Source organism: Coregonus clupeaformis, unplaced genomic scaffold, assembly GCF_020615455.1.
Source record: "Coregonus clupeaformis isolate EN_2021a unplaced genomic scaffold, ASM2061545v1 scaf0348, whole genome shotgun sequence".
Taxonomy (NCBI): Eukaryota; Metazoa; Chordata; class Actinopteri; order Salmoniformes; family Salmonidae; genus Coregonus; species Coregonus clupeaformis.
The window spans coordinates 122,954-150,855 of NW_025533803.1; the positions used below are offsets into that span (position 1 = coordinate 122,954).

The 27,902-nt window shown below is 42.4% G+C and overlaps 1 protein-coding gene and 1 pseudogene across 1 annotated transcript in view; both read right to left on the reverse strand.

Annotated features, from left to right (window-relative positions):
• Positions 1-8,580, reverse strand: part of LOC123484522 — a 31,606-nt pseudogene extending 23,026 nt beyond the window's left edge.
• The window catches only part of LOC121536052 (glycerol kinase), a 46,965-nt gene that overhangs the window by 14,161 nt on the left and 4,902 nt on the right, over positions 1-27,902 (reverse strand). Inside the window, exons 10-19 of the mRNA XM_045214994.1 lie at positions 26,546-26,581; positions 26,359-26,426; positions 24,624-24,666; positions 24,377-24,457; positions 24,150-24,228; positions 23,174-23,270; positions 22,835-23,040; positions 22,441-22,584; positions 21,543-21,557; positions 21,287-21,352 (exon numbers count right to left, since the gene is read on the reverse strand). Of these exons, the coding sequence (XP_045070929.1) occupies positions 21,287-21,352; positions 21,543-21,557; positions 22,441-22,584; positions 22,835-23,040; positions 23,174-23,270; positions 24,150-24,228; positions 24,377-24,457; positions 24,624-24,666; positions 26,359-26,426; positions 26,546-26,581 (835 nt within the window). The remainder of the gene's footprint in view (positions 1-21,286; positions 21,353-21,542; positions 21,558-22,440; positions 22,585-22,834; positions 23,041-23,173; positions 23,271-24,149; positions 24,229-24,376; positions 24,458-24,623; positions 24,667-26,358; positions 26,427-26,545; positions 26,582-27,902) is intronic.

A 27,902-nucleotide genomic window follows, 5' to 3' on the forward strand; every position in this document is an offset into this window, starting at 1 on the left:
CTGAAGAAACTAGAGGCACAGTCTGGTTAGAATGATATGAGTCAAAGAATGAGTCAAAGGAGGGCAGGATTTGGGGTTTCAGGCTTTTCCACTCAAACAATATGGTCGGCCTATTTAAAAGAAAAACTAAGTGGATTACAGCCCAGTGGGACCACAGACTCTCAATACTCTCACTAACAAAACAATTAGCAACTGTTCTTCGCAACAAGATAAAACAAGATTCAAATAGCCAGTTTAATGTTTTAACAGATTTTTCTCTCAGTCAACATTTCCATTTGATTTATTTTCTCTGCCTACTTTGGGACACGTGGTCTTTTTAGCCAACTCTACGCAAATAAATGGAGTTATTTAAATCATTAATCTGTGTGTGTCATAGGAAGGACACCTGCCAAACCAAAGCAATGAGGTGATGTGTTTCTGTCTCAGGGGAGAATTATGACTGAGCAGCGTACAGGGACTGACTGTACCATGAGGATTAATTAGATCATTACACTGGTGACTGGAAACAACCGATAATAAAGAGCTCATTTCTCCTTCATTTGGTTGGTTTACTGTGAAGTGTTGCATTTTAAAATGCACTTAAAATAAAGATTTTATTTTATTCACTCTCTTGATTTGATTGATTAGGGATAGAGCAGTAGAACAATAGTATTGTGCTCATACCTCAATGACAACTATGGTCGAGACTGAGAGAAAGCGACATTATTCACCATTATAAACTGGGTGGATCGAGCCCTGAATGCTGATTGGCTGACAGCCGTGGTATATCAGACCGTATACCACGGATATGACAAAACATTTATTTTTACTGCTGTAATTACGTCGGTAACAGTTTATAATAGCAATAAGGCAACTCAGGGGTTTGTGTTTCGCCGTGCCTAAGAACCACCCTTAGCCGTGGTATATTGGCCACATACCACACCCCCCTCGTGCCTTATTGCTTAATTACTGCATGTTGGTTCCGCCGATATATAGCTTATCTTTTATGATCGATACAATGTTTCTGTATCAAAAGTATGTGTAAGAAAACACAGACAGGCTGAACACACTATACACATGCCACATACACAGTCCCTCATTATCCATTGCATAAAGGTTACACTTCTGACTTCTGGAGCACATCAATCTACAGTGGGGAAAAAAAGTATTTAGTCAGCCACCAATTGTGCAAGTTCTCCCACTTAAAAAGATGAGAGAGGCCTGTAATTTTCATCATAGGTACACGTCAACTATGACAGACAAAATGAGGAAACAAAATCCAGAAAATCACATTGTAGGATTTTTTATGAATTTATTTGCAAATTATGGTGGAAAATAAGTATTTGGTCAATAACAAAAGTTCCTCACTACTTTGTTATATACCCTTTGTTGGCAATGACACAGGTCAAACGTTTTCTGTAAGTCTTCACAAGGTTTTCACACACTGTTGCTGGTATTTTGGCCCATTCCTCCAGGCAGATCTCCTCTAGAGCAGTGATGTTTTGGGGCTGTCGCTGGGCAACACAGACTTTCCAACTCCCTCCAAAGATTTTCTATGGAGTTGAGATCTGGAGACTGGGTAGGCCACTCCAGGACCTTGAAATGCTTCTTACGAAGCCACTCCTTCGTTGCCCGGGCGGTGTGTTTGGGATCATTGTCATGCTGAAAGACCCAGCCACGTTTCATCTTCAATGCCCTTGCTGATGGAAGGAGGTTTTCACTCAAAATCTCACGATACATGGCCCCATTCATTCTTTCCTTTACACGGATCAGTCGTCCTGGTCCCTTTGCAGAAAAACAGCCCCAAAGCATGATGTTTCCACCCCCATGCTTCACAGTAGGTATGGTGTTCTTTGGATGCAACTCAGCATTCTTTGTCCTCCAAACACGACGAGTTGAGTTTTTACCAAAAAAGTTCTATTTTGGTTTCATCTGACCATATGACATTCTCCCAATCCTCTTCTGGATCATCCAAATGCACTCTAGCAAACTTCAGACGGGCCTGGACATGTACTGGCTTAAGCAGGGGGACACGTCTGGCACTGCAGGATTTGAGTCCCTGGCGGCATATTGTGTTACTGATGGTAGGCTTTGTTACTTTGGTCCCAACTCTCTGCAGGTCATTCACTAGATCCCCCTGTGTGGTTCTGGGATTTTTCTCAGCTTTCTTGTGATCATTTTGACCCCACGGGGTGAGATCTTGCGTGGAGCCCCAGATCGAGGGAGATTATCAGTGGTCTTGTATGTCTTCCATTTCCTAATAATTGCTCCCACAGTTGATTTCTTCAAACCAAGCTACTTACCTATTGCAGATTCAGTCTTCCCAGCCTGGTGCAGGTCTACAATTTTGTTTCTGGTGTCCTTTGACAGCTCTTTGGTCTTGGCCATAGTGGAGTTTGGAGTGTGACTGTTTGAGGTTGTGGACAGCTGTCTTTTATACTGATAACAAGTTCAAACAGGTGCCATTAATACAGGTAACGAGTGGAGGACATAGGAGCCTCTTAAAGAATAAGTTACAGGTCTGTGAGAGCCAGAAATCTTGCTTGTTTGTAGGTGACCAAATACTTATTTTCCACCATAATTTGCAAATAAATTCATTAAAAATCCTACAATGTGATTTTCTGGATTTTTTTCTCAATTTGTCTGTCATAGTTGACGTGTACCTATGATGAAAATTACAGGCCTCTCTCATCTTTTTAAGTGGGAGAACTTGTACAATTGGTGGCTGACTAAATACTTTTTTTCCCCACTGTATATGTCTCCCAGACAGTGAAATATGTGCATAACAGTGAAGTTGACCCACTGTGGATTTCAAGCCGGAATCAAATCTAATTCAAAGCACTCACTGGGAAACCCAACATAGTCGCACAAGCTAAATTGGCAAACGACATCGAATTGCGTTCATGCATGGATGGTGAACAAGTCAAGTGTAAAAACTCCTTGTATTTCCCCTAAAGCAGGGTCAATGTGGAGCCACAGGGTTCAGGAGACTCATTCAATCAAATCACTTTATTTACGGAATTAGTTTTAAAGGCAATGAACTTACCTCCCGAGTGGCGCAGCAGTCTAAGGCACTGATCAGTGCTAGAGGCGTCACTACAGATCCGGGTTCGATCCCGGGCTGTGTCGCAGCCGGCTGCGACCGGGAGACCCATGAGGCGGCGCACAATTGGCCCAGCGTCGTCCGAGTTAGGGCAGGGTTTGGCCGGCTGGGATGTCCTTGTCCCATCTCGCTCTAGCGACTCCTTGTGGCAGCCGGGCGCCGGCAAGCTGATTTAGGTCTCCAGCTGTACAGTTTCCTCCGACACATTGGTGTGGCTGGCTTCCGGGTTAAGTGAGCAGTGTGTCAAAAAGCAGTGCAGCTTGGCGGGGTCGTGTTTCGGAGGATGCACGGCTCTCGAACCGTCGCCTCTCCCAAGTCCGACACGGGAGTTGCAGCGATGGGACAAGACTGTAACTACCAATTGGATATCACGAAATTGGGGAGAAAAATGGTTAAAAAGTACTAAAATAAAATGAATAAAAAATAAAGACAATGAACTTGAACCTGGAGGAACTTTTTTGTGCACTTTAAAAAATAAAAAGTGTATTTGATTTGTTTCAAACTTTGATTTAATTTGATTCCTTTAACTAGGCTGTGACTGCGTGAATGTCTAATCCACAGACCATATGAATAACTCTTTAAACGGACCATTTTCCAAAACCTTGCAGCAGTCTCCATAATACATTAGTCTGAAGGCAGTTGAGATGTTTTTAATTAGATGCCATTAAACAAGTCAATTCATATCAAATGAAAAATTGCCCATTTTGTGCTGCTAGTTTTTTTAATCAATAAAGCTTTCCAATCAAGTGGAAAATGGAGATGAATAAATGCCTTTAATTTATATGCATAAGCATATTTCTCTCCAGACTCTAGAAAGAGAGCCAATCACATAGAAATATAATCTAGAGATTCTATACGGTGGGGTTATGGTATGGGCAGGCATAAGCTATGGACAACGAACACCATTGCATTTTATCGATGGCAATTTGAATGCACAAAAATACAGTGACGAAATCCTGAGGCCCACTGTAAGGCCCATTTTTTTTAAAGGTATCTGTGACCAACAGATGCATATCTGTATTCCCAGTCATGTGAAATCCATAGATTAGGGCCTAATGAATTTATTTTAATTGACTGATTTCCTCATATGAAGTGTAACTCAGTAAAATCTTTGAAATTGTTGCATGTTGCGTTTATAGTTTTGTTCAGTATATTTCTATGGCCCGTCACAAATCGTTCTATATGAGCATATAATTAAATATTAGAACTCGAGTATGAGTCTGATGACATCACACAGGGCTGTTAATTCAATCTTTTTTTACTTCAAAATGTTCAAACAATCACTCAGAGATAGAGGTACTGCAGACTGTGTGCCACTAGCCACATTGCACCAATCAGGAAAAAAACTGATTTAAGCACACACACATATAGGCCATCTAAGTCTACATGAGCAAACAGTCTCAATACAAACTGATCTGATTCCATTTTCTCTGGGCTGAGGGACAAAATACTTTTCAGCGAGAAAGTCATTTAATACGGGTGCTCATATTGGCTGCCGGCCAGACACCATCGAGCATCACTCTATTACTATCATTCATTTCAGGACGAGTCTCTCACCAGTCAATATGACCAGCTAATTAGCCTAAGCATCTTCATTATAGAGCATTGATCTCCAAACTGTGCCGCGTCCCGTAATGAATGGCAATTTATGAAATAACACTTAAATCAAGCTCAGCAAATTAAACCGCTATCCTTCTAACGAGAACAGCAAAACTATAGTATAGCAAAACCCTCAACAGCCTGCAAGTCCAGACAAATATTATGGAGCTATGTGGTGTATTGCTGTGTCCAAACAAGACAGCCTCAATTTACTGTTCTATGAAGCACAAATTAATGCTGTTACATAAAAGTATAGAACCATAACTAGCAAGTCGGTATTACTATGGATCCACTGGAGTTGCAACTTCTTCACAGGTTGCTGAAGCTTCCTCCTGCTTTGAGAATCAATGTGTTCTGACAGCCGAGTAGGGTGCTGCTGTCAGACAGACGGAGTGGTGTGATGGTGATGGTCCTTCTCCTAGAGGGTAGCAGGTAGATCCAGCAGCATCAGAAGCCCTGTAGGAAGGGCCTCAGAAAAAGGTCACTACATCCCCTGGGAGATGCCTGGAAATGTCTGTTTGTAGAGCGGAGGTGGATTGACGTCTCCGTGGTCAGGACAGACCTCAAAGCAAATGAGGGGTTTAATTTAACAGTGAGGCGTAGGATTGTCCTGGCCAACGCTGCAGGTTCACTTGAGCCTTAGAGTACTGCTACTGATTAAAGCAAGGAGAAACAGGGATCCAGCAGCAAGTGTCATCCTCAGCACAACTCAAAGCAGAGCACTGATTCCATGTGACAGTGAGGAACTGTACTAAGAGTAACAGCATACAATATCTGTAAAGAAATCAACTCCAGTGCTTGCTTACAGACTGACTGTCTGGGTTTTCTGCTGGTAACAGTAACTCCTTGTAGCCTAATTGTCTGATCGATTGGCCATAGAGCCAGCCCACTCAGCTAAGTTTATTCTGAACCAGTTGCTGATTAAAAGGTAAGAACTAGACTTAGCCACCGTGCTTCTACATCTGCATTGCTTGCTCTTTGGGGTTTTAGGATGGGCTTCTGTATAAGCACTTTGTGACATCTGCTGATGTAAAAAGGGCTTTATAAATACATTTAATTGATTGATTGATAGATGAACAAGTGTGGTCCATGTGGACTCTAGCAAAGCACTCCTGGCTGCATACGTGTCATCCGTGTGGGTTGCATCAACAAAGTGAAATTCAGCAGCTTTAGAGACGGGAGCATTAAATGTGGTTAGGTTTGAAATTCAAGAAGCAGCACTCTGTCTATTAGTGTGAATAGAATGCAGGACTGTTGCAGATATCAGCTATCATAGCATGTATATGGCAGTGAAACTCTTAATTATATTTCCTATTTTTGCATTTTTCCTGATAGCTGTTCTAACTTCTGCTATAAAGCCTTGTTCTTGGGGTTAAAGAGAACATTATCATTGGGTGAATACAGTTAAGGGAACATCTTCTCATTCAAGTTCTTGCCTCAAGTAGAACTTTTATCATCAAGGGCCAGCTCTGCTTCAGTCAAACAATGGGAAAGAGAGACATACTTAAAATACAAAGTTTTGCTCTATTAAAATGTTGTGTAACATAATAACCCACAGTGACCTAGAATGGCCAGATCTGCTCACAGTGCTACACATGACAAACCTTGCTAAAAGGAAGATGCTCCCTAAGAAATACATGAAGGTCTTAAAAACCAAACTCTAAATTCAACATAGCCTAGGGCTAGTCAAACATTACATGTGACCCTACATTAATTTCTCACCCCTTCTACAAATGAACCCCATTTTTCACTACTTGATATACAGTGAGGGAAAAAAGTATTTGATCCCCTGCTGATTTTGTACGTTTGCCCACTGACAAAGAAATGATCCGTCTATTATTTTAATGGTAGGTTTATTTGAACAGTGAGAGACAGAATAACAACAACAAAATCTAGAAAAACACATGTCAAAAATTTTATAAATTGATTTGCATTTTAATGAGGGAAATAAGTATTTGACCCCCTCTCAATCAGAAAGATTTCTGGCTCCCAGGTGTCTTTTATACACGTAACGAGCTGAGATTAGGAGCACACTCTTAATGATCAATCAATCCGATTCCAAACTCTCCACCATGGCCAAGACCAAAGAGGATGTCAGGGACAAGATTGTAGACCTACACAAGGCTGGAATGGTCTACAAGACCATCGCCAAGCAGCTTGGTGAGAAGGTGACAACAGTTGGTGCGATTATTCGCAAATGGAAGAAACACAAAATAACTGTCAATCTCCCTCGGCCTGGGGCTCCATGCCAGATCTCACCTCGTGGAGTTGCAATGATCATGAGAACGGTGAGGAATCAGCCCAGAACTACACGGGAGGATCTTGTCAATGATCTCAAGGCAGCTGGGACCATAGTCACCAAGAAAACAATTGGTAACACACTACGCCGTGAAGGACTGAAATCCTGCAGCGCCCGCAAGGTCCCCCTGCTCAAGAAAGCACATAAACAGGGCCATCTGAAGTTTGCCAATGAACATCTGAATGATACAGAGGAGAACTGGGTGAAAGTGTTGTGGTCAGATGAGACCAAAATCGAGCTCTTTGGCATCAACTCAACTCGCCGTGTTTAGAGGAGGAGGAATGCTGCCTATGATCCCAAGAACACCATCCCCACCGTCAAACATGGAGGTGGAAACATTATGCTTTGGGGGTGTTTTTCTGCTAAGGGGACAGGACAACTTCACCACATCAAAGGGACGATGGATGGGGCCATGTACCGTCAAATCTTGGGTGAGAACCTCCTTCCCTCAGCCAGGACATTGAAAATGGGTTGTGGATGGGTATTCCAGCATGACAATGACCCAAAACACACGGCCAAGGCAACAAAGGAGTGGCACATTAAGGTCCTGGAGTGGCCTAGCCAGTCTCCAGACCTTATTCCCATAGAAAATCTGTGGAGGGAGCTGAACGTTTGAGTTGCCAAACGTCAGCCTCGAAACCTTAATGACTTGGAGAAGATCTGCAAAGAGGAGTGGGACAAAATCCCTCCTAAGATGTGTGCAAACCTGGTGGCCAACTACAAGAAACGTCTGACCTCTGTGATTGCCAACAAGAGTTTTGCCACCAAGTACTAAGTTATGTTTTGCAAAGGGGTCAAATACTTATTTCCCTCATTAAAATGCAAATCAATTTATAACATTGTGTTTTTCTGGATTTTTTGTTGTTATTCTGTCTCTCACTGTTCAAATAAACCTACCATTAAAATTATAGACTGATCATGTCTTTGTTAGTGGGCAAACGTACAAAATCAGCAGGGGATCAAATACTTTTTTCCCTCACTGTACAGTACAAAGTTGTTTCTTTGAACTCTGGCTGTTAACTAATGTGTAAATACTGTGTATTTAAAAAAACATTAAAAATAAGGACGTGTGTAGCTCTTCTAAGAACATGTCTCAAATCAGTCATGAAAAATCGCTTTAACGACACCTACCATACATAGTTGGACAAATAAGGAAAACAAAAACGCAAATGTAGCCTATTCCAGTAGAATCCATTCAGCAATAAATCCCGGCATAATAAAAATCGTGAGTAGATTAACGTAGCGCTGTCAAAAACAGCAGACATGGTGCTCAGTTTAATCGAACCAACAATTCAATGCAACCAAATTGCCATAGCCTATAACTAACGATGTTTACAAAAAGTAGCCTATACATTCCCCCTTTTCATAACAGACTGCAGAGAAAAAGAGAGAGAGAAAACATTAACCCACCGAATGAAGTGAAAGATTCCTTGTTGTTTCTTATGGTCTCCTTGTGTCCCGCCGCTCTCTCTGGTTCATCAACCGCTCTGTTCCGTCGTTTCTTCACAAACGCCAGCAGCGCGCACCGCTTCTTGAAAAGTTTAGTGACGTCAACCCAAGTATTTAAAAAAACGCTTCAATTGAGCCAGATGCCTACCGCCGTTAAACCTCATCGAAGAAGAAGAAGAACAGTCTGCCATTTAAACTGACCAAGCACATAACATTATATCATGAAAAATCGTGTGGGATTAAAACTGAAACTGAGCATATCCTTTGATATTAGAAGATAATCTATTGTAGTCAAATCTCTCTCTAAGGCAAAAAAATACTTTTGTGAAAATTAACTTTTAATATAATATGCCATTTAGCAGACGCTTTTATCCAAAGCGACTTACAGTCATGCGTGCATACATTTTTGTGTATGGGTGGTCCCGGGGATCGAACCCACTACCTTGGCGTTAAAAGCGCCGTGCTCTACCAGCTGAGCTACAGAGGACCACTATCAATAGAAATGTGATTTTAAAAAACATCACATGATACAGAATGCCAAGAGTGTGCAAAGCTGTCATCAAGGCAAAGGGTGGCTATTTGAAGAATCTCAAATATAAAATATATTTTGATTTGTTTAACACTTTTTTGGTTACTACATTATTCATTTTTTTGTTGTTGTCATTTAGCAGACGCTCTTATCCAGAGCAACTTACAGTTAGTGAGTGCATACATTTTCATAGTGAATGATTCCATATGTGTTATTTCATAGTTGATGTCTTCACTATTATTCTACAATATAAAAAATTAAGAAAAACCCTTGAATGAGTAGGTGTTCTAAAACTTTTGACCGGTAATGTATATATACATATTTTTGTTGTTGTTGTTGTTGCCTGTTTTGCATGTTATTTTGGCATTAATACATGTCACATATCAGTTTGCAAACAAGGTTAAAAAATATATATATAATTGAGTTAAACTCTATGGGGTGGTTGAGCTAACGTGCGCTAATGTGATTAGTATGACTGTTGTAAGTAACAGCAAACTTTCCAGGATATAGACATGTCTTATATGGGCAGAAAGCTTAAATTCTTGTTAATCTAACTGCACTGTCCAATTTACAGTAGCTATTACAGTGAAAAAATACCATGCTATTGTCTGAGGAGAGTGCACAACAACAAAAAAACGTATCACGGCAACTGATTTGATACATTCACCTCTGAAGGTAAATAAGGTAATTACATTCAGTAATGTTGCTCTGATTTGTCATCCTAAGGGTCCCAGAGATCAATGTAGCATAGTTTTGTTTGATAAAATCCATTTTTATATTCAAATGTAGGAACTGGGTTCTACAGTCGTGGTCAAAAGTTTTGAGTTTTTTCTGCTGCCTCAATTTTAATGATGGCAATTTGCATATACTCCAGAATGTTATGAAGAGTGATCAGATGAATTGCAATTAATTGCAAAGTCCCTCTTTGCCATGAAAATGAACTTAATCCCCAAAAAACATTTCCACTGCATTTCAGCCCTGCCACAAAAGGACCAGCTGACATCATGTCAGTGATTCTCTCGTTAACACAGGTGAGAGTGTTGACGAGGACAAGGCTGGAGATCACTCTGTCATGCTGATTGAGTTAGAATAACAGACTGGAAGCTTTAAAAGGAGGGTGGTGCTTGAAATCATTGTTCTTCCTCTGTTAACCATGGTTACCTGCAAAGAAACACATGCCGTCATCATTGCTTTGCACAAAAAGGGCTTCACAGGCAAGGATATTGCTGCTAGTAAGATAGTACCTAAATCAACCATTTATCGGATCATCAAGAACTTCAAGGAGAGAGGTTCAATTGTTGTGAAGAAGGCTTCAGGGCGCCCAAGAAAGTCCAGCAAGCGCCAGGACCGTCTCCTAAAGTTGATTCAGCTGCGGGATCGGGGCACCACCAGTGCAGAGCTTGCTCAGGAATGGCAGCAGGCAGGTGTGAGTGCATCTGCACGCACAGTGAGACGAAGACATTTGTAGGATGGCCTGGTGTCAAGAAGGGCAGCGAGGAAGCCACTTCTCTCCAGGAAAAACATCAGGGACAGACTGATATTCTGCAAAAGGTACAGGGATTGGACTGCTGAGGACTGGGGTAAAGTCATTTTCTCTGATGAATCCCCTTTCCGATTGTTTGGGGCATCCGGAAAAAATCTTGTCCGGAGAAGACAAGGTGAGCGCTACCATCAGTCCTGTGTCATGCCAACAGTAAAGCATCCTGAGACCATTCATATGTGGAGTTGCTTCTCAGCCAAGGGAGTGGGCTCACTCACAATTTTGCCTAAGAACACAGCCATGAATAAAGAATGGTACCAACACATCCTCCGAGAGCAACTTCTCCCAACCACCCAAGGACAGTTTGGTGACGAACAATGCCTTTTCCAGCATGATGGAGCACCTTGCCATAAGACAAAAGTGATAACTAAGGGGCTCGGGGAACAAAACATCGACATTTTGGGTCCATGGTCAGGAAACTCCCCAGACCTTAATCCCATTGAGAACTTGTGGTCAATCCTCAAGCCTCGGGTGGACAAACAAAAACCCACAAATTCTGACAAACTCCAAGCATTGATTATGCAAGAATGGGCTGCCATCAGTCAGGATGTGGCCCAGAAGTTAATTGACAGCATGCCAGGGCGGATTGCAGAGGTCTTGAAAAAGAAGGGTCAACACTGCAAATATTGACTCTTTGCATAAACTTAATGTAATTGTCAATGAAAGCCTTTGACACTTATGGAATGCTTGTAATTATACTTCAGTAGTAACATCTGACAAAAATATCTGAAAACACTGAAGCAGCAAACTTTGTGAAGACCAATACTTGTGTCATTCTCAAAACTTTTGACCACGACTGTACAGTTGGAACCCCTGCTGTCTCTGGCTCCACACCCACCCCGCCCGGCCATCTAGATGTGTGAAAGTTAGTGTATAAGCTAATGATCCATCATGTATGACATTCCTGGGAGTGTGTAAACTTACATTTTGTAATTATCACATCATTTTTGTATGTTCTCTATAGGTACAGTGGGGAAAAAAAGTATTTAGTCAGCCACCAATTGTGCAAGTTCTCCCACTTAAAAAGATGAGAGAGGCCTGTAATTTTCATCATAGGTACACGTCAACTATGACAGACAAAATGAGAGAAAAAAAATCCTAAAAATCACATTGTAGGATTTTTAATGAATTTATTTGCAAATTATGGTGGAAAATAAGTATTTGGTCAATAAAAAAAGTTTCTCAATACTTTGTTATATACCCTTTGTTGGCAATGACACAGGTCAAACGTTTTCTGTAAGTCTTCACAAGGTTTTCAGACACTGTTGCTGGTATTTTGGCCCATTCCTCCATGCAGATCTCCTCTAGAGCAGTGATGTTTTGGGGCTGTCGCTGGGCAACACAGACTTTCAACTCCCTCCAAAGATTTTCTATGGGGTTGAGATCTGGAGACTGGCTAGGCCACTCCAGGACCTTGAAATGCTTCTTACAAAGCCACTCCTTCGTTGCCCGGGCGGCGTGTTTGGGATCATTGTCATGCTGAAAGACCCAGCCACGTTTCATCTTCAATGCCCTTGCTGATGGAAGGAGGTTTTCACTCAAAATCTCACGATACATGGCCCCATTCATTCTTTCCTTTACACGGATCAGTCGTCCTGGTCCCTTTGCAGAAAAACAGCCCCAAAGCATGATGTTTCCACCCCCATGCTTCACAGTAGGTATAGTGTTCTTTGGATGCAACTCAGCATTCTTTGTCCTCCAAACACGACGAGTTGAGTTTTTACCAAAAAGTTCTATTTTGGTTTCATCTGACCATATGACATTCTCCCAATCCTCTTCTGGATCATCCAAATGCACTCTAGCAAACTTCAGACGGGCCTGGACATGTACTGGCTTAAGCAGGGGGACACGTCTGTCACTGCAGCATTTGAGTCCCTGGCGGCGTAGTGTGTTACTGATGGTAGGCTTTGTTACTTTGGTCCCAGCTCTCTGCAGGTCATTCACTAGGTCCCCCCGTGTGGTTCTGGGATTTTTGCTCACCGTTCTTGTGATCATTTTGACCCCACGGGGTGAGATCTTGCGTGGAGCCCCAGATCGAGGGAGATTATCAGTGGTCTTGTATGTCTTCCATTTCCTAATAATTGCTCCCACAGTTGATTTCTTCAAACCAAGCTGCTTACCTATTGCAGATTCAGTCTTCCCAGCCTGGTGCAGGTCTACAATTTTGTTTCTGGTGTCCTTTGACAGCTCTTTGGTCTTGGCCATAGTGGAGTTTGGAGTGTGACTGTTTGAGGTTGTGGACAGGTGTCTTTTATACTGATAACAAGTTCAAACAGGTGCCATTAATACAGGTAACGAGTGGAGGACAGAGGAGCCTCTTAAAGAAGAAGTTACACGTCTGTGAGAGCCAGAAATCTTGCTTGTTTGTAGGTGACCAAATACTTATTTTCCACCATAATTTGCAAATAAATTCATTAAAAATCCTACAATGTGATTTTCTGGATTTCTTTTTCTCAATTTGTCTGTCATAGTTGACGTGTACCTATGATGAAAATTACAGGCCTCTCTCATCTTTTTAAGTGGGAGAACTTGCACAATTGGTGGCTGACTAAATACTTTTTTCCCCACTGTATGTACTTGAAAATGTTTCAATTGACCAATTCGGCACATTTGGGCAGACTTGATACAAAATAGTCCAGTATTGCAATGCTTCACTGGATCAATCTGAAACTTTGCACACACACTGCTGCCATCTAAAGGCCAAAATCTAAATTGCGCCTAAACTGCAATATTATATTGTGGCCTTTCTCTTGCATTTCAAAGATGATGAAAAAATTAATAAATAGAAAACGCATGTTTTTTTGTTTGTATTATCTTTTACCAGATCTAATGTGTTATATTCTCCTACATTCATTTCACATTTCCACAAACGTCAAAGTGTTTCCTTTCAAATGGTATCAAGAATATGCATGTCCTTGCTTCATTCCTGAGCTACAGGCAGTTAGATTTGGGTATGTAATTTTAGGCGAAATTGGAAAAAAGGGTCCGATCCTTAAGAGGTTAATAAAGCCGCATGCAAACATCGTCTCTTTTTTGCTTTCTTGAGTAAGGCAGCTCCAAAATGCAGGTGTTTCAGCCTAGCTCAGTGCTTTCTGTGGTGGTGGGGCAGCCAGCGAAAAATACAGAGCGTAGGGGTTGGTAATGTTCTCTAGTTGCGCCGTGGTTGGCTCAGTGTTCTGTCACTCATGGGGACACTACGTCACTGCAAAATCTACAGGGTGAGCTCGAAAATTCAAGCCCCTTGGGTGCTGCCATAGATTTATATTAGACGTGCCCATCCATGAAGGCTCAAGGTCATTGGCCACAGATAAAATGATGTCAAATCACGTTATATCTACCGTAGCTTTGATTGGACTGATCATGTCAACATCATACTTTCAAAATATTAGCTAGCACACTAGACAATCAGTCATCATCATGAATCAAGTAAACAATCTACTGGCAAATCCTTTTCAATCCTTGTCTTATGAAGAGAAATTATAGATAAAACATATTGGTGCTCATCGGCCATTGAACATAAACATTACACAACGAGTTGGAAATCGCAAATTCAACAATGAGTGGTTTGGAAGGAATCAGTGGCTAACTGCAAGCTTTGCAAAGCAATCACCAGCCTGCTATTCAGTGGAAAGCGTGTGTGGACCAAGTCTGGGTTTAAGGGTCTCTTTTCCAAGCTTAAAATGATAAACATTCACATGCAACACCATGGTCCAGAAAAGGTTGAATACATTGGCCATGACTTCTGCAGCGTTCAAAACAACTGGAAATTTGGAACAGGGAAATCTTAGACATCAGTGAGTTCAAGACAACTGGGAACTTGGAAAAAAACTAGCTCCGACTGGGAAAATACGTTTTGAACGTTCATCCAACTCAGAATTCCAAGTCGGGAACTAGGGCCTCTTTCTAGAGCTCCGTTCTGAAGATAACTGACGTCATGATTCAACCTTGTTTTTTTCAGAGTTCCCAGTTGTCTTGAAAGCACCATAAATCCAGAGAATGCCAGACTTTGATGACAAAGTTTGATGACAAAATTTGCCCACAAGAAGTGAGCACAGCACAACAAGGTGAGTCTAAAAAGGTATTGTATGCTGCTGCATAAATGATGTAATATGCCAGGGAGATATGTATACTGTAGCTAAGAAAGTAATGCTAAGTCTATGTTGTGTAGTAAGCTGTTAGTAGCCCATGTGCCTCACCCTAATAATTTGGTCCCTTTCCCCCCTCATAACTTAGCCTACTGTTCTGACTTGGTGGTGCACATGTAGCCTATAGCCTGTTTTAGAGAAATGTCCTCATCGAATATTGTAAGAGCTTTCATTGTCTGCTTATATGCCCCCTTTATTTATCCTACAGTTCTGACTTGGTATACAGGGAGAATACTGTAAGAACGGCCCTTGTTCTGAATTCTGTCGCTGTACATTTCAAAAGTGCTGAACCAATAGTTATATTGACTAAGTCCGTCTTAGCTCACTCATTAATGTCTTGATCAAAATTGCGGATTGCCTCTTATCCGCTCATCATTCCCTTATGCCATAGTTTGTACATCTCAATTGTCTGTAGAAACCACATTTGTTTAAGCAAGTCAGCCATATCAGCTATGTTTTTTAAAAAGGCAGTAAATGAGGCTGAATGAACTGTTTCACTGCCAGACAAGGCTCCGCTGATAGCCAGGTATATCAGTAGTAAGGATTCACTCCATGGTGCTGAAAAGAAAACTCTGCAGTTGGGACAGCTTTATGTAGGCCCTAACAGTTTGTAGGTACCGTTTGTCACCGTTAGAGTGCAATTAATTGTTTAGTGTTGTGTTGTGTAGTGGCTTTGCTGGCATGCATCCCCCAATTTTGGGGGGGAGTTTGCCCCACCAAGATTTACATGCTAAAATCACCACTGATCATGGGGGGGTGCATATTAGCATAATAGGCTATTAATGTTTACCAATATGCATAAGCATAGTGCTTTAGTTTTACTAGTTAGACTAGCCTATATCAATTAATGTCTGAGCTACAGTGGCTTGCGAAAGTATTCACCCCCCTTGGCATTTTTCATATTTTGTTACCTTACAACCTGGGATTAAAATAGATTTTTTGGGGGGGGTTGTATCATTTGATTTACACAACATGCCTACCACTTTGAAGATGCAAAATAAAAAATGTTGTGAAACAAACAAGAAATAAGACAAGTTGAGCGTGCATAACTATTCACCCCCCCAAAGTCAATACTTTGTAGAGCCACCTTTTGCAGCAATTAGTCTCTTGGGGTATTACATTGGCACATCTAGCCACTGGGATTTTTGCCCATTCTTCAAAGCAAAACTGCTCCAGCTCCTTCAAGTTGGATGGGTTCCGCTGGTGTACAGCAATCTTTAAGTCATACCACAGATTCTCAATTGGTCTGGGCTTTGACTAGGCCATTCCAAGACATTTAAATGTTTCCCCTTAAACCACTCGAGTGTTGCTTTAGCAGTATGCTTAGGGTCATTGTCCTGCTGGAAGGTGAACCTCCGTCCCAGTCTCAAATCTCTGGAAGACTGAAACAGATTTCCCTCAAGAATTTCCCTTTATTTAGCGCCATCCATCATTCCTTCAATTCTGACCAGTTTCCCAGTCCCTGCCGATGAAAAACCTCCCCACAGCATGATGCTGCCACCACATTGCTTCACTGTGGGGATGGTGTTCTCGGGGTGATGAGAGGTGTTGGTTTTGCGCCAGACATAGCGTTTTCCTTGATGGCCAAATAGCTCATTTTTAGTCTCATCTGACCAGACTACCTTCTTCCATATGTTTGGGGAGTCTCCCACATGCCTTTTGGCGAACACCAAACGTGTTTGCTTATTTTTTTCTTTAAGCAATGGCTTTTTTCTGGCCACTCTTCCGTAAAGCCCAGCTCTGTGGAGTGTAAGGCTTAAAGTGGTCCTATGGACAGATACTCCAAACTCCGCTGTGGAGCTTTGCAGCTCCTTCAGGGTTATCTTTGGTGTCTTTGTTGCCTCTGATTAATGCCCTCCTTGCCTGGTCCGTGAGTTTTGGTGGGCGGCCCTCTCTTGGCAGGTTTGTTGTGGTGCCATATTCTTCCCATTTTTAATAATGGATTTAATGGTGCTCCGTGGGACGTTCAAAGTTTCTGATATTTTTTTATAACCCAACCCTGATCTGTACTCACTGACCTGTTTGGAGAGCTCCTTGGTCTTCATGGTGCCGCTTGCTTGGTAGTGCCCCTTGCTTAGTGGTGTTGCAGACTCTGGGGCCTTTCAGAACAGGTGTATATATACTGAGATCATGTGACAGATCATGTTACACCTAGATTGTACACAGGTGGACTTTATTTAACTAATTATGTGACTTCTGAAGGTAATTGGTTGCACCAGATCTTATTTAGGGGCTTCATAGCAAAGGGGGTGAATACATACACATGCACCACTTTTCCGTTTTTTTCATTCCACTTCACCAATTTTGACTATTTTGTGTTTGTCCATTACATGAAATCCAAATAAAAATCCATTTAAATTACAGGTTGTAATGCAACAAAATAGGAAAAACGCCAAGGGGGATGAATACTTTTGCAAGGCCCTGTCTTTTGGGAATAGGAGTATAAACATCTAAATATACACACTTTTCAAAGTAGTCACATTCTAACTGAAAACTGGGACAGAGGAGAAAGGAGAGAGGAGTGAGGGAGGGGTGATGACAGGTGAGGTGACGGTGGTGGAATTGAAAAGCTCCTCTATGTATTCATGTTGTCTGTTTCCCTCTAGTGATTCACTTAATCATAACAGAGTACCTCAGCTTGAGAGAGCATTGTGCTAACCCCCTTGGGAAAGATAATGTATCAGGCTGCTTGCTGAGAAAGTCCACTGTCACTGTTGTAGGCTGGTGAATATTTTAGTTTATATTTTACCTCGGCCTGGCGATCATTCCACTCAGTAGAGAGAGAGGTTTTGAATACTGTGCCTCTTTAAAGAACATGAATCTGTTCTGCTTCAATGTGGCTATAACAACTGAAAATCTCTGAATGTAATGCACTGAAAAAGCCATCATGCAGTGTCCAATCCCATCCTCCTGCGTCTGACTATGTCTGGAAACTGCCCATAGCAGATCAAGCAGAACCAGCTCATGTAGCTGTACAGAAACAACTGATGACAGCAATTTTCATGGCAATTTTGCCTGGCAGAAATGGCTCCCCATTCAGATCAATGGCTGATTGTGTGGCGATGCATCATCATTAGAATCTCCATCAGACAAATAATAGGAAATGGGCTGCACAAAGAACACATCACCAAACAAGGAACAGATGGCCTTTACATTGACCCACATAGCATTATACAACATGGCACACACTTAAGTCAGAGTGGTGCTTGTATCATTACATACAATGGTGTATTCTGTAAAGCCTTGAGCAATATTTAAAAAAGGATATAATTATGCTAACACTACAATAAAGTGGATTGAAGTGAACTGCATCATTGGTGTTGAGCAAAACCTGCAACAGAAAGTTGAGAAGTGTAGAGGGAAGTAAGATAAATTAATTATATTTACATGGAACATAGATATAGGACTTTGAAAGGTTAAAATCACGGGAGGTTGGTGGCACCTTAATTGGGGAGAACAGGCTTGTGATAATGGCTGGAGCGGAATAGGTGGAATGCAGTGGCGGCTGGTGAAAAATATTCTCGGTGGGGCTGTGCCATACTTTTTTTTTCCTGTAACCATCGCGATATATTTTAACACAAACTGCAGGACAGCAGTGCTCAGTGAAACATTCAGTAATTATTTAATGCCAATATTAAAAAGTTGAGGCATTCTTACACAAAAACATATTACACAAACCCAAGCCTTTCATTTGCATTTAAAGTGAACTTTTCACCATTGGTAGTAAACAGGCAACGCAACAGGCATGCTGTCAGAACAGAGTGGAAAGTGGACAATAACATGAAATTATTATAAAGTTTATAGGAAATCTTACACTGTATGAAAGGATGTATAATATAGAAATGGATATCAAGTGGATGAACTCAAACCTTTGACTGGAAGAATAGCATACAGTATTTTATGATCATACTAAATGTGACTAATTGTTAATGTGCTCCAGAACTGCAACAATTAATTGATACAAAACAACATATATACAGTAATATTAGCAAAGACACTATTAAGACTTTCTAGAGTACCATATATAACTGGATTTTTTATGCTAAGGTCAACTATATACAAAGAAACATGCGGCCAGAGCTGCTCTGTGTGTGTGTGTCTGTCATCTTATTTGTACAGGAATTTTGCCCGTCTGTCCTTCTGAGTGGCAAACCTCTCAATGACCCTTTGATTAAAGTCAGGAATGTCCCTGACAAGTTTCTTCTCCATGGAGAGCATGGCCAGAGCGTTCAGGCGATCCTGTGTCATGCTGTTTCTCAGGAAGGTCTTGATCCTTTTCAGTGTAGAGAAGCACCTTTCTGACTCAGCAGTTGTCATGGGTGTGGTGATGAGGATCTTGAGGAGGCTGGCAGTCTCTGTGAAAGTGCTCTGAAGGTTGTTCTCCATGAAGAACTGGTACAGGGGCACTGCACCACTACAAGCCTTGAACTCACTGTTCTCATAGATGAGGGACAGTTTGGTTTTGAGCTTGGCCTTGTTCAACATGGGGTACGCCTCCACGGTTGTTTCAAGCGCTGTATCGGGGAACTTCACACTGTGTTGTGGGAACAACTCTCCGTGCAATAGTGTTGCGCTGATGAGGTGCTGGGTGAAGGAGAACCTCTCTTTGGCATGACTCAGGATGGTATCACATACCTGTAAAAGATACATCATCAGCTTTAATTTGCAATTAAGCTATTTTGATGCAAGTGATCCTGACTGACACATGCCTATGTCCAACTCAAGTATATGATTACCAAGGTGCTGATTGTTCAGGGTTTTGGCTACATACTACCAGGCCTGAAAAAAGTTCTAGGTGGGAAACACTGACAATTACATCACAACTTACCTCTATAGCCAACCTCTGTTGTTCTCCTGGTCCCAGCATCCTCCGTCGCTTGATGGGCTGTTGCTGCTCGTCAGATGCGCTGTCCCCACACAAAGAGGGAATTGAGGCCCTGGGTCCAAAAAATAAAGTTTAATTTGATAACTTGCAATCAGACTTCTTAACTCACTGTAATTCCCCCTCAACACACAACCAGTGACTTATATATATATATATAGACAGACAGACAGACAGACAGACAGACAGACAGTGTGTATATACACACAAACTATGTCTAGTAACTGCTTTTAACCTGTGATGTACATAATTAACTGATGTTATTACGTTTTAAAGCCTTTTTCTATTACATTTGTGAGAGGGATGCAACATAATTTTGTTCTGCTGTTCACTTAGCAATAAAGTTAATATTCAATAACAACTAGGCCTCTTCTAGAAATTGACCTGGTGGACACCTGAATAATTATTACAAACTGTGTAGTACTTTCCTGCATTATTATCAACGTCTGATTGTGTCTTCTCTTTCCTTTTAAAATACTAAAACAAATATAATTGTGACGGCTCTATGATAATCACTCACACAAGCACCAACTGGCAGTGGGTGGAAACGTCAGTCGTCTCGTCAGCTTGAATGGCGATAAAATCAGCACTCTTTACTTCCTCCAGGATGTAATCCTTAAGCATTGACAGCATACAGTCCAACAGCTCGTTCTGTATCGTCTTTGACGTGCCCTTAAAAACGGTAGCTGTCTTCAGGTGCTCCTCCAGCACACTGTCGAGGGAGGCAACAAAATCCACTAAGCCCCGGAAAATGCCGGGGTTGTCTGAGGAGTCAGTCTCCTCGTGCCCACGCAAGGCCAACTCAAAAGCCCCACAGAACTTCACACAATCGATAATTTTGGATAGAATGTGCCTGTTTTTATCCACCTCCTCATTGTGTTTCCTCACCGCAATCCTGTGGCCGTCATCCAGCTGCGTAGCAATGTTCACCCTTCCTAATACAGCTAGCTTTACAGAGTTGTCCATGTGTGCCCTGGTGTTCTCATGTTTCTTTACCTTCTCTGACAGGTGCTTCATATCCCTCACTCCGGTACCTGTCCATGCTGAATCTGACCCTCGTGTTTTAAAAAGCAAGCACGGAAAGCAAAATAAAGCATTAGCATCAGTGCACCCAGCTAGCCAAGCCTTCCTGGTGTACCAGCTACGGGAGAAGCCGCGCATATACTGCTTCCCTTTCTCGCTAGCCTGCTGTCTGATTGAGAGGTCAGGTTGATCTGGGCCCAGCTCTTTCACCCGAACTTTCTCTGACAAAGTTCTCCTCTCAAACGGATCTTGGAGGAGAGATTTCACCGAGTTAGGGTTGGGTCTTGGAGGAGTAACGCTTTGCGTTCGCCATTGTTGTCTAGTAAAAATGGCGTCACTGGACCCCCGGTCCTTATTTTATCAGGGGCGAGCTTGGGGCGGTAAAATAATCGCCCTCCTTGGATTCGATTTAAGATCGCTTATTGACTACATTTTATGTCATACATTCATATCTTAAATTAGCAATTGGCTTAACTGCTACGTAGACCCGCCTCCTCGGGGCACTTTCTGTATCGCCCAGAGCTGACGAGGCGTTTGACAGGCAGAGGAAAGGTTGCGAATATGATTTTCTATCATATCTTACACATATTACTGTGTGCATTCCATATTTCAAACACACAAATATTGACATACTGATGTTTTTATTATTATTATTATTATTTTTTTTATTTTTTTATTTTTTAAAATAATTTTATTTAAGGGGCGGCGCCCTAGCGCCCTCTATCGGCCAGCCGCCACTGGTGGTTTCCCAGTTCATGGCTCTCTGTACGGCCTTCTTCCAGCGAGCATATCGAAACTCACTCTCTACAGAGCACAATAGAGAGAGAGAGAAGGAGAGAGGGAGAGAGAAGGAGAGAGAAAGAGAGAGAAGGAGAGAGGAATACAAGGGGAGAGAAAGCAAGACAGAAATAAATACATCATCCCATTTATTTACATGGAAACAACAGCAAACATTTTGCAGAGTTGTTTGCTGGGTTCATTATATTGTCCTTACCATAGGCTCCCTGACCTCCAGGGTTCATAGAGAGATAGAGAGACAGACATACAGATATATTTACCTATGTCTGTGTTCAAACAAATATGAACTGCTAGCAATGAGATAAGGTAACAGTGCTTTACATGTCCCTTACCTCAAGGGTTGATAGAGAGACAGACAAATATTTTTGACCTACAGTACTTGTCAAAAGTGTGGACACACCTACTCATTCAAGGGGTTTTCTTCCTTTTTACTATGTTCTACATTGTAGAATAATAGTGAAGACATCAAAACTATGAAATAGCACATATGGAATCATGTAGTAACCAAAAAAGTGTTAAACAAATCAAAATATATTTTAGATTCTTCAAAGTAGCCACCCTTTGCCTTGATGACAGCTTTGCACACTCTTGGCATTCACTCAACCAGCTTCATGAGGTAGTCACATGGAATGCATTTCAATTAACAGGTGTGCCTTCTTAAAAGTTAATTTGTGAAATGTATTTCCTTCTTAATGCGTTTCAGCCAAACAGTTGTGTTGTGACAAGGTAGGGGTGGTATACAGAAGATAGCCCTATTTGGTAAAAGACCAAGTCCATATTACGGCAATAACAGCTCAAATAAGCAAAGAGAAACGACAGTCCATCATTACTTTAAGACATGAAGGTCAGTCAATACAGAAAATGTCAAGAACTTTGAAAGTTTCTTCAAGTGCAGTGTCCAAACTTTTGACTGGTACTGTATGTCTGTGTTCAAACAAAAAGGAACTGCTAGCATTGAGATAAGGTAACAGTGCTTTACATGTCCCTTACCTTCAGAGTTGATAGAGACAAATACTTTTGACCTATGTCTGTGTTCAAACAAAAAGGAACTGCTAGCATTGAGATAAGGTAACAGTGCTTTACATGTCCCTTACCTTCAGGGTTGATTTGTGGCTCAAACTTCTCAGAGGTGACCTCACTGAGGTCCTCAGGACACAGGCTCCAGACACTGACCCCCTCTGCTGACCCCGCAGCCATGGCCGCCCCCAGGGCAGTGGTCTCAGGCATGGAGGGCTTCACTACAAACAACACAATCTTCCTCATTGTCCTCATCACCATCATCGTGGACATTATCATAAACATAGTGTGTAAGAGAGAGAGAGAGAGAGAGAGAGAGAGAGAGAGAGAGAGAGAGAGAGAGAGAGAGAGAGAGAGAGAGAGAGAGAGAGAGAGAGAGAGAGAGAGAGAGAGAGAGAGAGAGAGAGAGAGAGAGAGAGAGAGAGAGAGAGAGAGAGAGAGAGAGAGAGAGAGAGAGAGAGAGTATCTTACCAACGGGGATGCAGAGTATATCAGCTTGCAGCTGCATCAGTAGTCTGTTGGAGGTCATGCCCCCGTCTACCTGGAGCTGGGTCAGAGGGATGCCACTGTCCTGGTTCATCGCATCCAGGATCTCTCGAGTCTGGAAACAGACAGCTTCCAACGCAGCGAAGGCCAGGTGACTCTTGTTAGTGAACTGAGTCAGACCACAGATTATCCTGTGTATGAGAGAGAGAGAAACTTTATTTTACACTTCTTGACTTACCGTTCCTTCTTTACCAAATGTAAGAGACAGAGAATGAGCTGATTTAAAGTAAAACTATGCTGAATTCAAGTTGTTCTAGTACTCACCCTCGTGCACTGGGCTCCCAGTAGGGGGCGTACAGACCAGAGAACGCCGGGACAAAGTAACAACCGTAAGACGTGCCCACTGAAGCCGCCAGTTTCTCTGAGGATGGAGAAACCAAGGAGATAAATAGAGAAGAGGGAAAGAGAGGTATGGAGAAGAGAGAGAGAGAGAGAGGTATGGAGAAGAGAGCGAGAGAGGTATGGAGAAGAGAGCGAGAGAGGTATGGAGAAGAGAGCGAGAGAGGTATGGAGAAGAGAGCGAGAGGTATGGAGAAGAGAAAGGTATGGAGAAGAGAGCGAGAGAGGTATGGAGAAGAGAGCGAGAGAGGTATGGAGAAGAGAGCGAGAGAGGTATGTAGAAGAGAGCGAGAGAGGTATGTAGAAGAGAGCGAGAGAGGTATGGAGAAGAGAGCGAGAGAGGTATGGAGAAGAGAGCGAGAGGTATGGAGAAGAGAGCGAGAGGTATGGAGGAGAGAGAGAGAGAGGTATGGAGGAGAGAGAGAGAGAGAGAGGTATGGAGAAGAGAGAGAGAGAGAGAGAGAGAGAGAGAGAGAGAGAGAGAGAGAGAGAGAGAGAGAGAGGTATGGAGAAGAGAGAGAGGTATGGAGAAGAGAGAGAGGTATGGAGAAGAGAGAGAGGGAGAGAGAGAGAGAGAGAGAGACAGAGAGAGAGGTATGGAGAAGAGAGAGAGAGGTATGGAGAAGAGAGAGAGAGAGAGTTATGGAGAAGAGAGAGAGAGAGTTATGGAGAAGAGAGAGAGAGAGAGAGAGAGAGGTATGTAGAAGAGAGAGAGAGAGGTATGTAGAAGAGAGAGAGAGAGAGGTATGTAGAAGAGAGAGAGAGAGAGAGAGAGAGAGAGAGAGAGAGAGAGAGAGAGAGAGAGAGAGAGAGGTATGTAGAAGAGAGAGAGGTATGGAGGAGAGGTGTTCTGGAACACACCCCTCTACTAGTGTTGTGAAGGACAGGACTTCCTCCTTACCCAGCTCTGTGGAAGTCTGAATGATCCCCAGGTTGTCCTTCAGCCAGCGAACCACAGCCCCCGCTATGGCCACCGAGCCCTGGAAACGACCAATCATACATCAGTAGGGGAATAAAGGACCAATCAAGAAAAATAGAACTGACAACAACTTGACAGGATCAGACCAAGCAGGTCAGAAATGACTGCATAACAGTGCTGTACAAGTTGAATCCATGATCCATGGCTACCTCTAGTGCGTAGCAGGCAGGTTTGTCTCGACCCAGTTTGTACGCCACCGTGGTTAGTAGGCCATGGTCCGACATGACAGGCTGCAAGAGATCGAAGAGATAACAGTTAAAGCAGTTAAACAGATAAGCTAAAACGGAAATTTCAAGAGACAGGCAAATGTTAAGAAATGCCTTTCTAGGCCGGGTGATGTCACAGAGGAATGTTCCACATCTTTAAAAAAATAAAATAATAAGGGAACAAAATTACCTTGGCTCCAGTGTTTCTGAGTAGAAAGCAGCCAGTTCCATATCTGAAAGATAGTCACTGACGTTTGAATATCTCAAAATTATCTTACAGTACAGTGGTTTGTGAAAGTATTCACCCCCCCTTGGCATTTTTCCTATTTTGTTGCCTTACAACCTGGAATTAAAATTGATTTTTTGGGGGTTTGTATCATTTGATTTACACAACATGCCTACCACTTTGAAGATGCAAAATGTTTTTTATTGTGAAAAACAAGAAATAAGACAAAAAAACAGAAAACTTGAGCGTGCATAACTATACACCCCCCCAAAGTCAATACTTTGTAGAGCCACCTTTTGCAGCAATTACAGCTGCAAGTCTCTTGGGGTATGTCTCTATAAGCTTGGCACATCTAGTCACTGGGATTTTTGCCCATTCTTCAAGTCAAAACTGCTCCAGCTCCAGTTGGATGGGTTCCGCTGGTATACAGCAATCTTTAAGTCATACCACAGATTCTCAATTGGATTGAAGTCTGGGCTTTGACTAGGCCATTCCAAGACATTTAAATGTTTCCCTTTAAACCACTCGAGTGTTGCTTTAGCAATATGCTTAGGGTCATTGTCCTGCTGGAAGGTGAACCTCCGTCCCAGTCTCAAATCTCTGGAAGACTGAAACAGGTTTCCCTCAAGAATTTCCCTGTATTTAGTGCCATCCATCATTCCTTCAATTCTGACCAGTTTCCCAGTCCCTGCCGATGAAAAACATCCCCAGAGCATGTTGCTGCCACCACCATGCTTCACTGTGGGGATGGTGTTCTCGGGGTGATGAGGTGTTGGGTTTGCGCCAGACATAGCGTTTTACTTCATGCCAAAAAGCTCAATTTTAGTCTCATCTGACCAGAGTACCTTCTTCCATATGTTTGGGGAGTCTCCCACATGCCTTTTGGCGAACACCAAACGTGTTTGCTTATTTTTTTCTTTAAGCAATGGCTTTTTTCTGGCCACTCTTCCGTAAAGCCCAGCTCTGTGGAGTGTACGGCTTAAAGTGGTCCTATGGACAGATACTCCAATCTCCGCTGTGGAGCTTTGCAGCTCCTTCAGGGTTATCTTTGGTCTCTTTGTTGCCTCTGATTAATGCCCTCCTTGCCTGGTCCATGAGATTTGGTGGGCGGCCCTCTCTTGGCAGGTTTGTTGTGGTGCCATATATAATAATAATGGATTTAAATGGTGCTCCGTGGGATGTTCAACGTTTCGGATATTTTTTTTTTATAACCCAACCCTGATCTGTACTTCTCCACAACTTTGTCCCTGACCTGTTTGGCGAGCTCCTTGGTCTTCATGGTGCCGCTTGCTTGGTGATGACCCTTGCTTAGTGGTGTTGCAGACTCTGGGGCCTTTCAGAACAGGGGTATATATACTGAGATCATTAGAAACTTGCAATCCAACTAATTATGTGACTTCTGAAGGTAATTGGTTGCACCAGATCTTATTTAGGGGCTTCATAGCAAAGGGGGTGAATACATATGCACGCACCACTTTTCCGTTAATTATTTGTTTGAATTTTTTGAAACATGTTTTTTTTTCATTTCACTTCACCAATTTGGACTATTTTGTGTATGTCCATTACATGAAATCCAAATAAAAATCCATTTAAATTATAGGTTGTAATGCAACAAAATAGGAAAAACACGAAGGGGGATGAATACTTTTGCAAGGCACTGTATCACCAGCTATGGCAAACCTATGGAGAGAAGTCTTACGTGTTTTTGGCCTGCCCTTCCTTAAAGCACATCTGTCCAACAAGAGCAGCCGATTGGTCCCCAAGACACTGTAAACAAACAAAGACCCTTCAGATTGGTGGGAACAGGTGCCAATCACTTCTCATAACATCCAGAAATGTAATAAGGTGACCTTGAGTTGAGTAAGACAGGATGTTTCAAAACCTACCCCTGAGATGGGTATGCCACTAAGAGAGCCCGATTTCTGTCAAAGAAACAAAACATGTTAGCAATATGAAACAGCTTCACAGCTTTAATTCTGGCCAACTCCGTAACCACAAGACCCAGCAAAGCAAGACCCTTCACTGTATAAAACGCCATACCAGTTTGATGTTTCAAGCTGTCGTAGAAGTGTTGCTTGTGTACAGACAGACTGTAGAAGTGTTTTACTATACAGTATGGTGCTATAGCCAACAGCAAATTGCATCTTTTCTCAAACCACAGTCTAAAAAAAATAACATAAATTCTCAATACAGCCAATCAAAGAGCATGAAGGAGACAGGAATGCAGTTGTCTTGGAGACAATCAAATGGTTTAAGGCACACAAGTCAAATATCTTCACTCCCATTGAACTCAATATAACCCACAAATCACCAAAAGGGGCTAGGGATCGAAATGGAACTGAGCCGACCGAAATGGAACTGAGTAGAAGAGTGAAGAGATTTACCGAACAGCTTGTAGAAACACGTCAACAGGAAGAGGAGTAGCCAGACAGGAAGTAGACAGCAGCCCACTGAACACCTGGGCAAGGTGTGTGGCATTGCAATAAGGTGTAGGGCGTATGCCGGCATCATCCACAGTAGCAGAGCGGCGCGCATGCCACGACAAGAGCAGAGAAGGAAGCACACGCCCATCCTGTACAATTCCAAGCTTATCCAGGAGGGTTTTGTGAATGTCTGTATCAGTTTCAGTCTGACCTGACTACTCAAGATATGTTTTACAAATACACTACATGACCAGAAGTATGTGGACACCTGCTCATCGAGTATCTCATTCCAAAATCAAGGGCATTGATATGGAGTAGGTCCCCCCCTTTGCTGCTATAACAGCCTCCACTCTTCTGGGAAGGCTTTCCACTAGATGTTGGAACATTGCTATGGGGATTTGCTTCCATTCAGCCACAAGAGCATTAGCGAGGTCAGGCACATCCCAAAGGTGTTCGATTGGGTTGAGGTCAGGGCTCTGTGCAGGCCAGTCAAGTTCTTCCACACCGATCTCGACAAACCATTTCTGTATGGATCTCGCTTTGTGCATGGGGGCATTGTCATGCTGAAACAGGAAAGGGCCTTCCCCAAACTGTTGCCACAAAGTTGGAAACACAGAATCGTCTAGAATGTCATTGTATGCTGTAGTGTTAAGATTTCCCTTCACTGGAACTAAGGAGCCTAGCCTGAACCATGAAAAACAGCCCTAGACCATTATTCCTCCTCCACCAAACTTTACAGTTGGTACTATGCATTGGGGCAGGTAGCGTTCTCCTGGCATCCGCCAAACCCAGATTCGTCCGTCGGACTGCTAGATGGTGA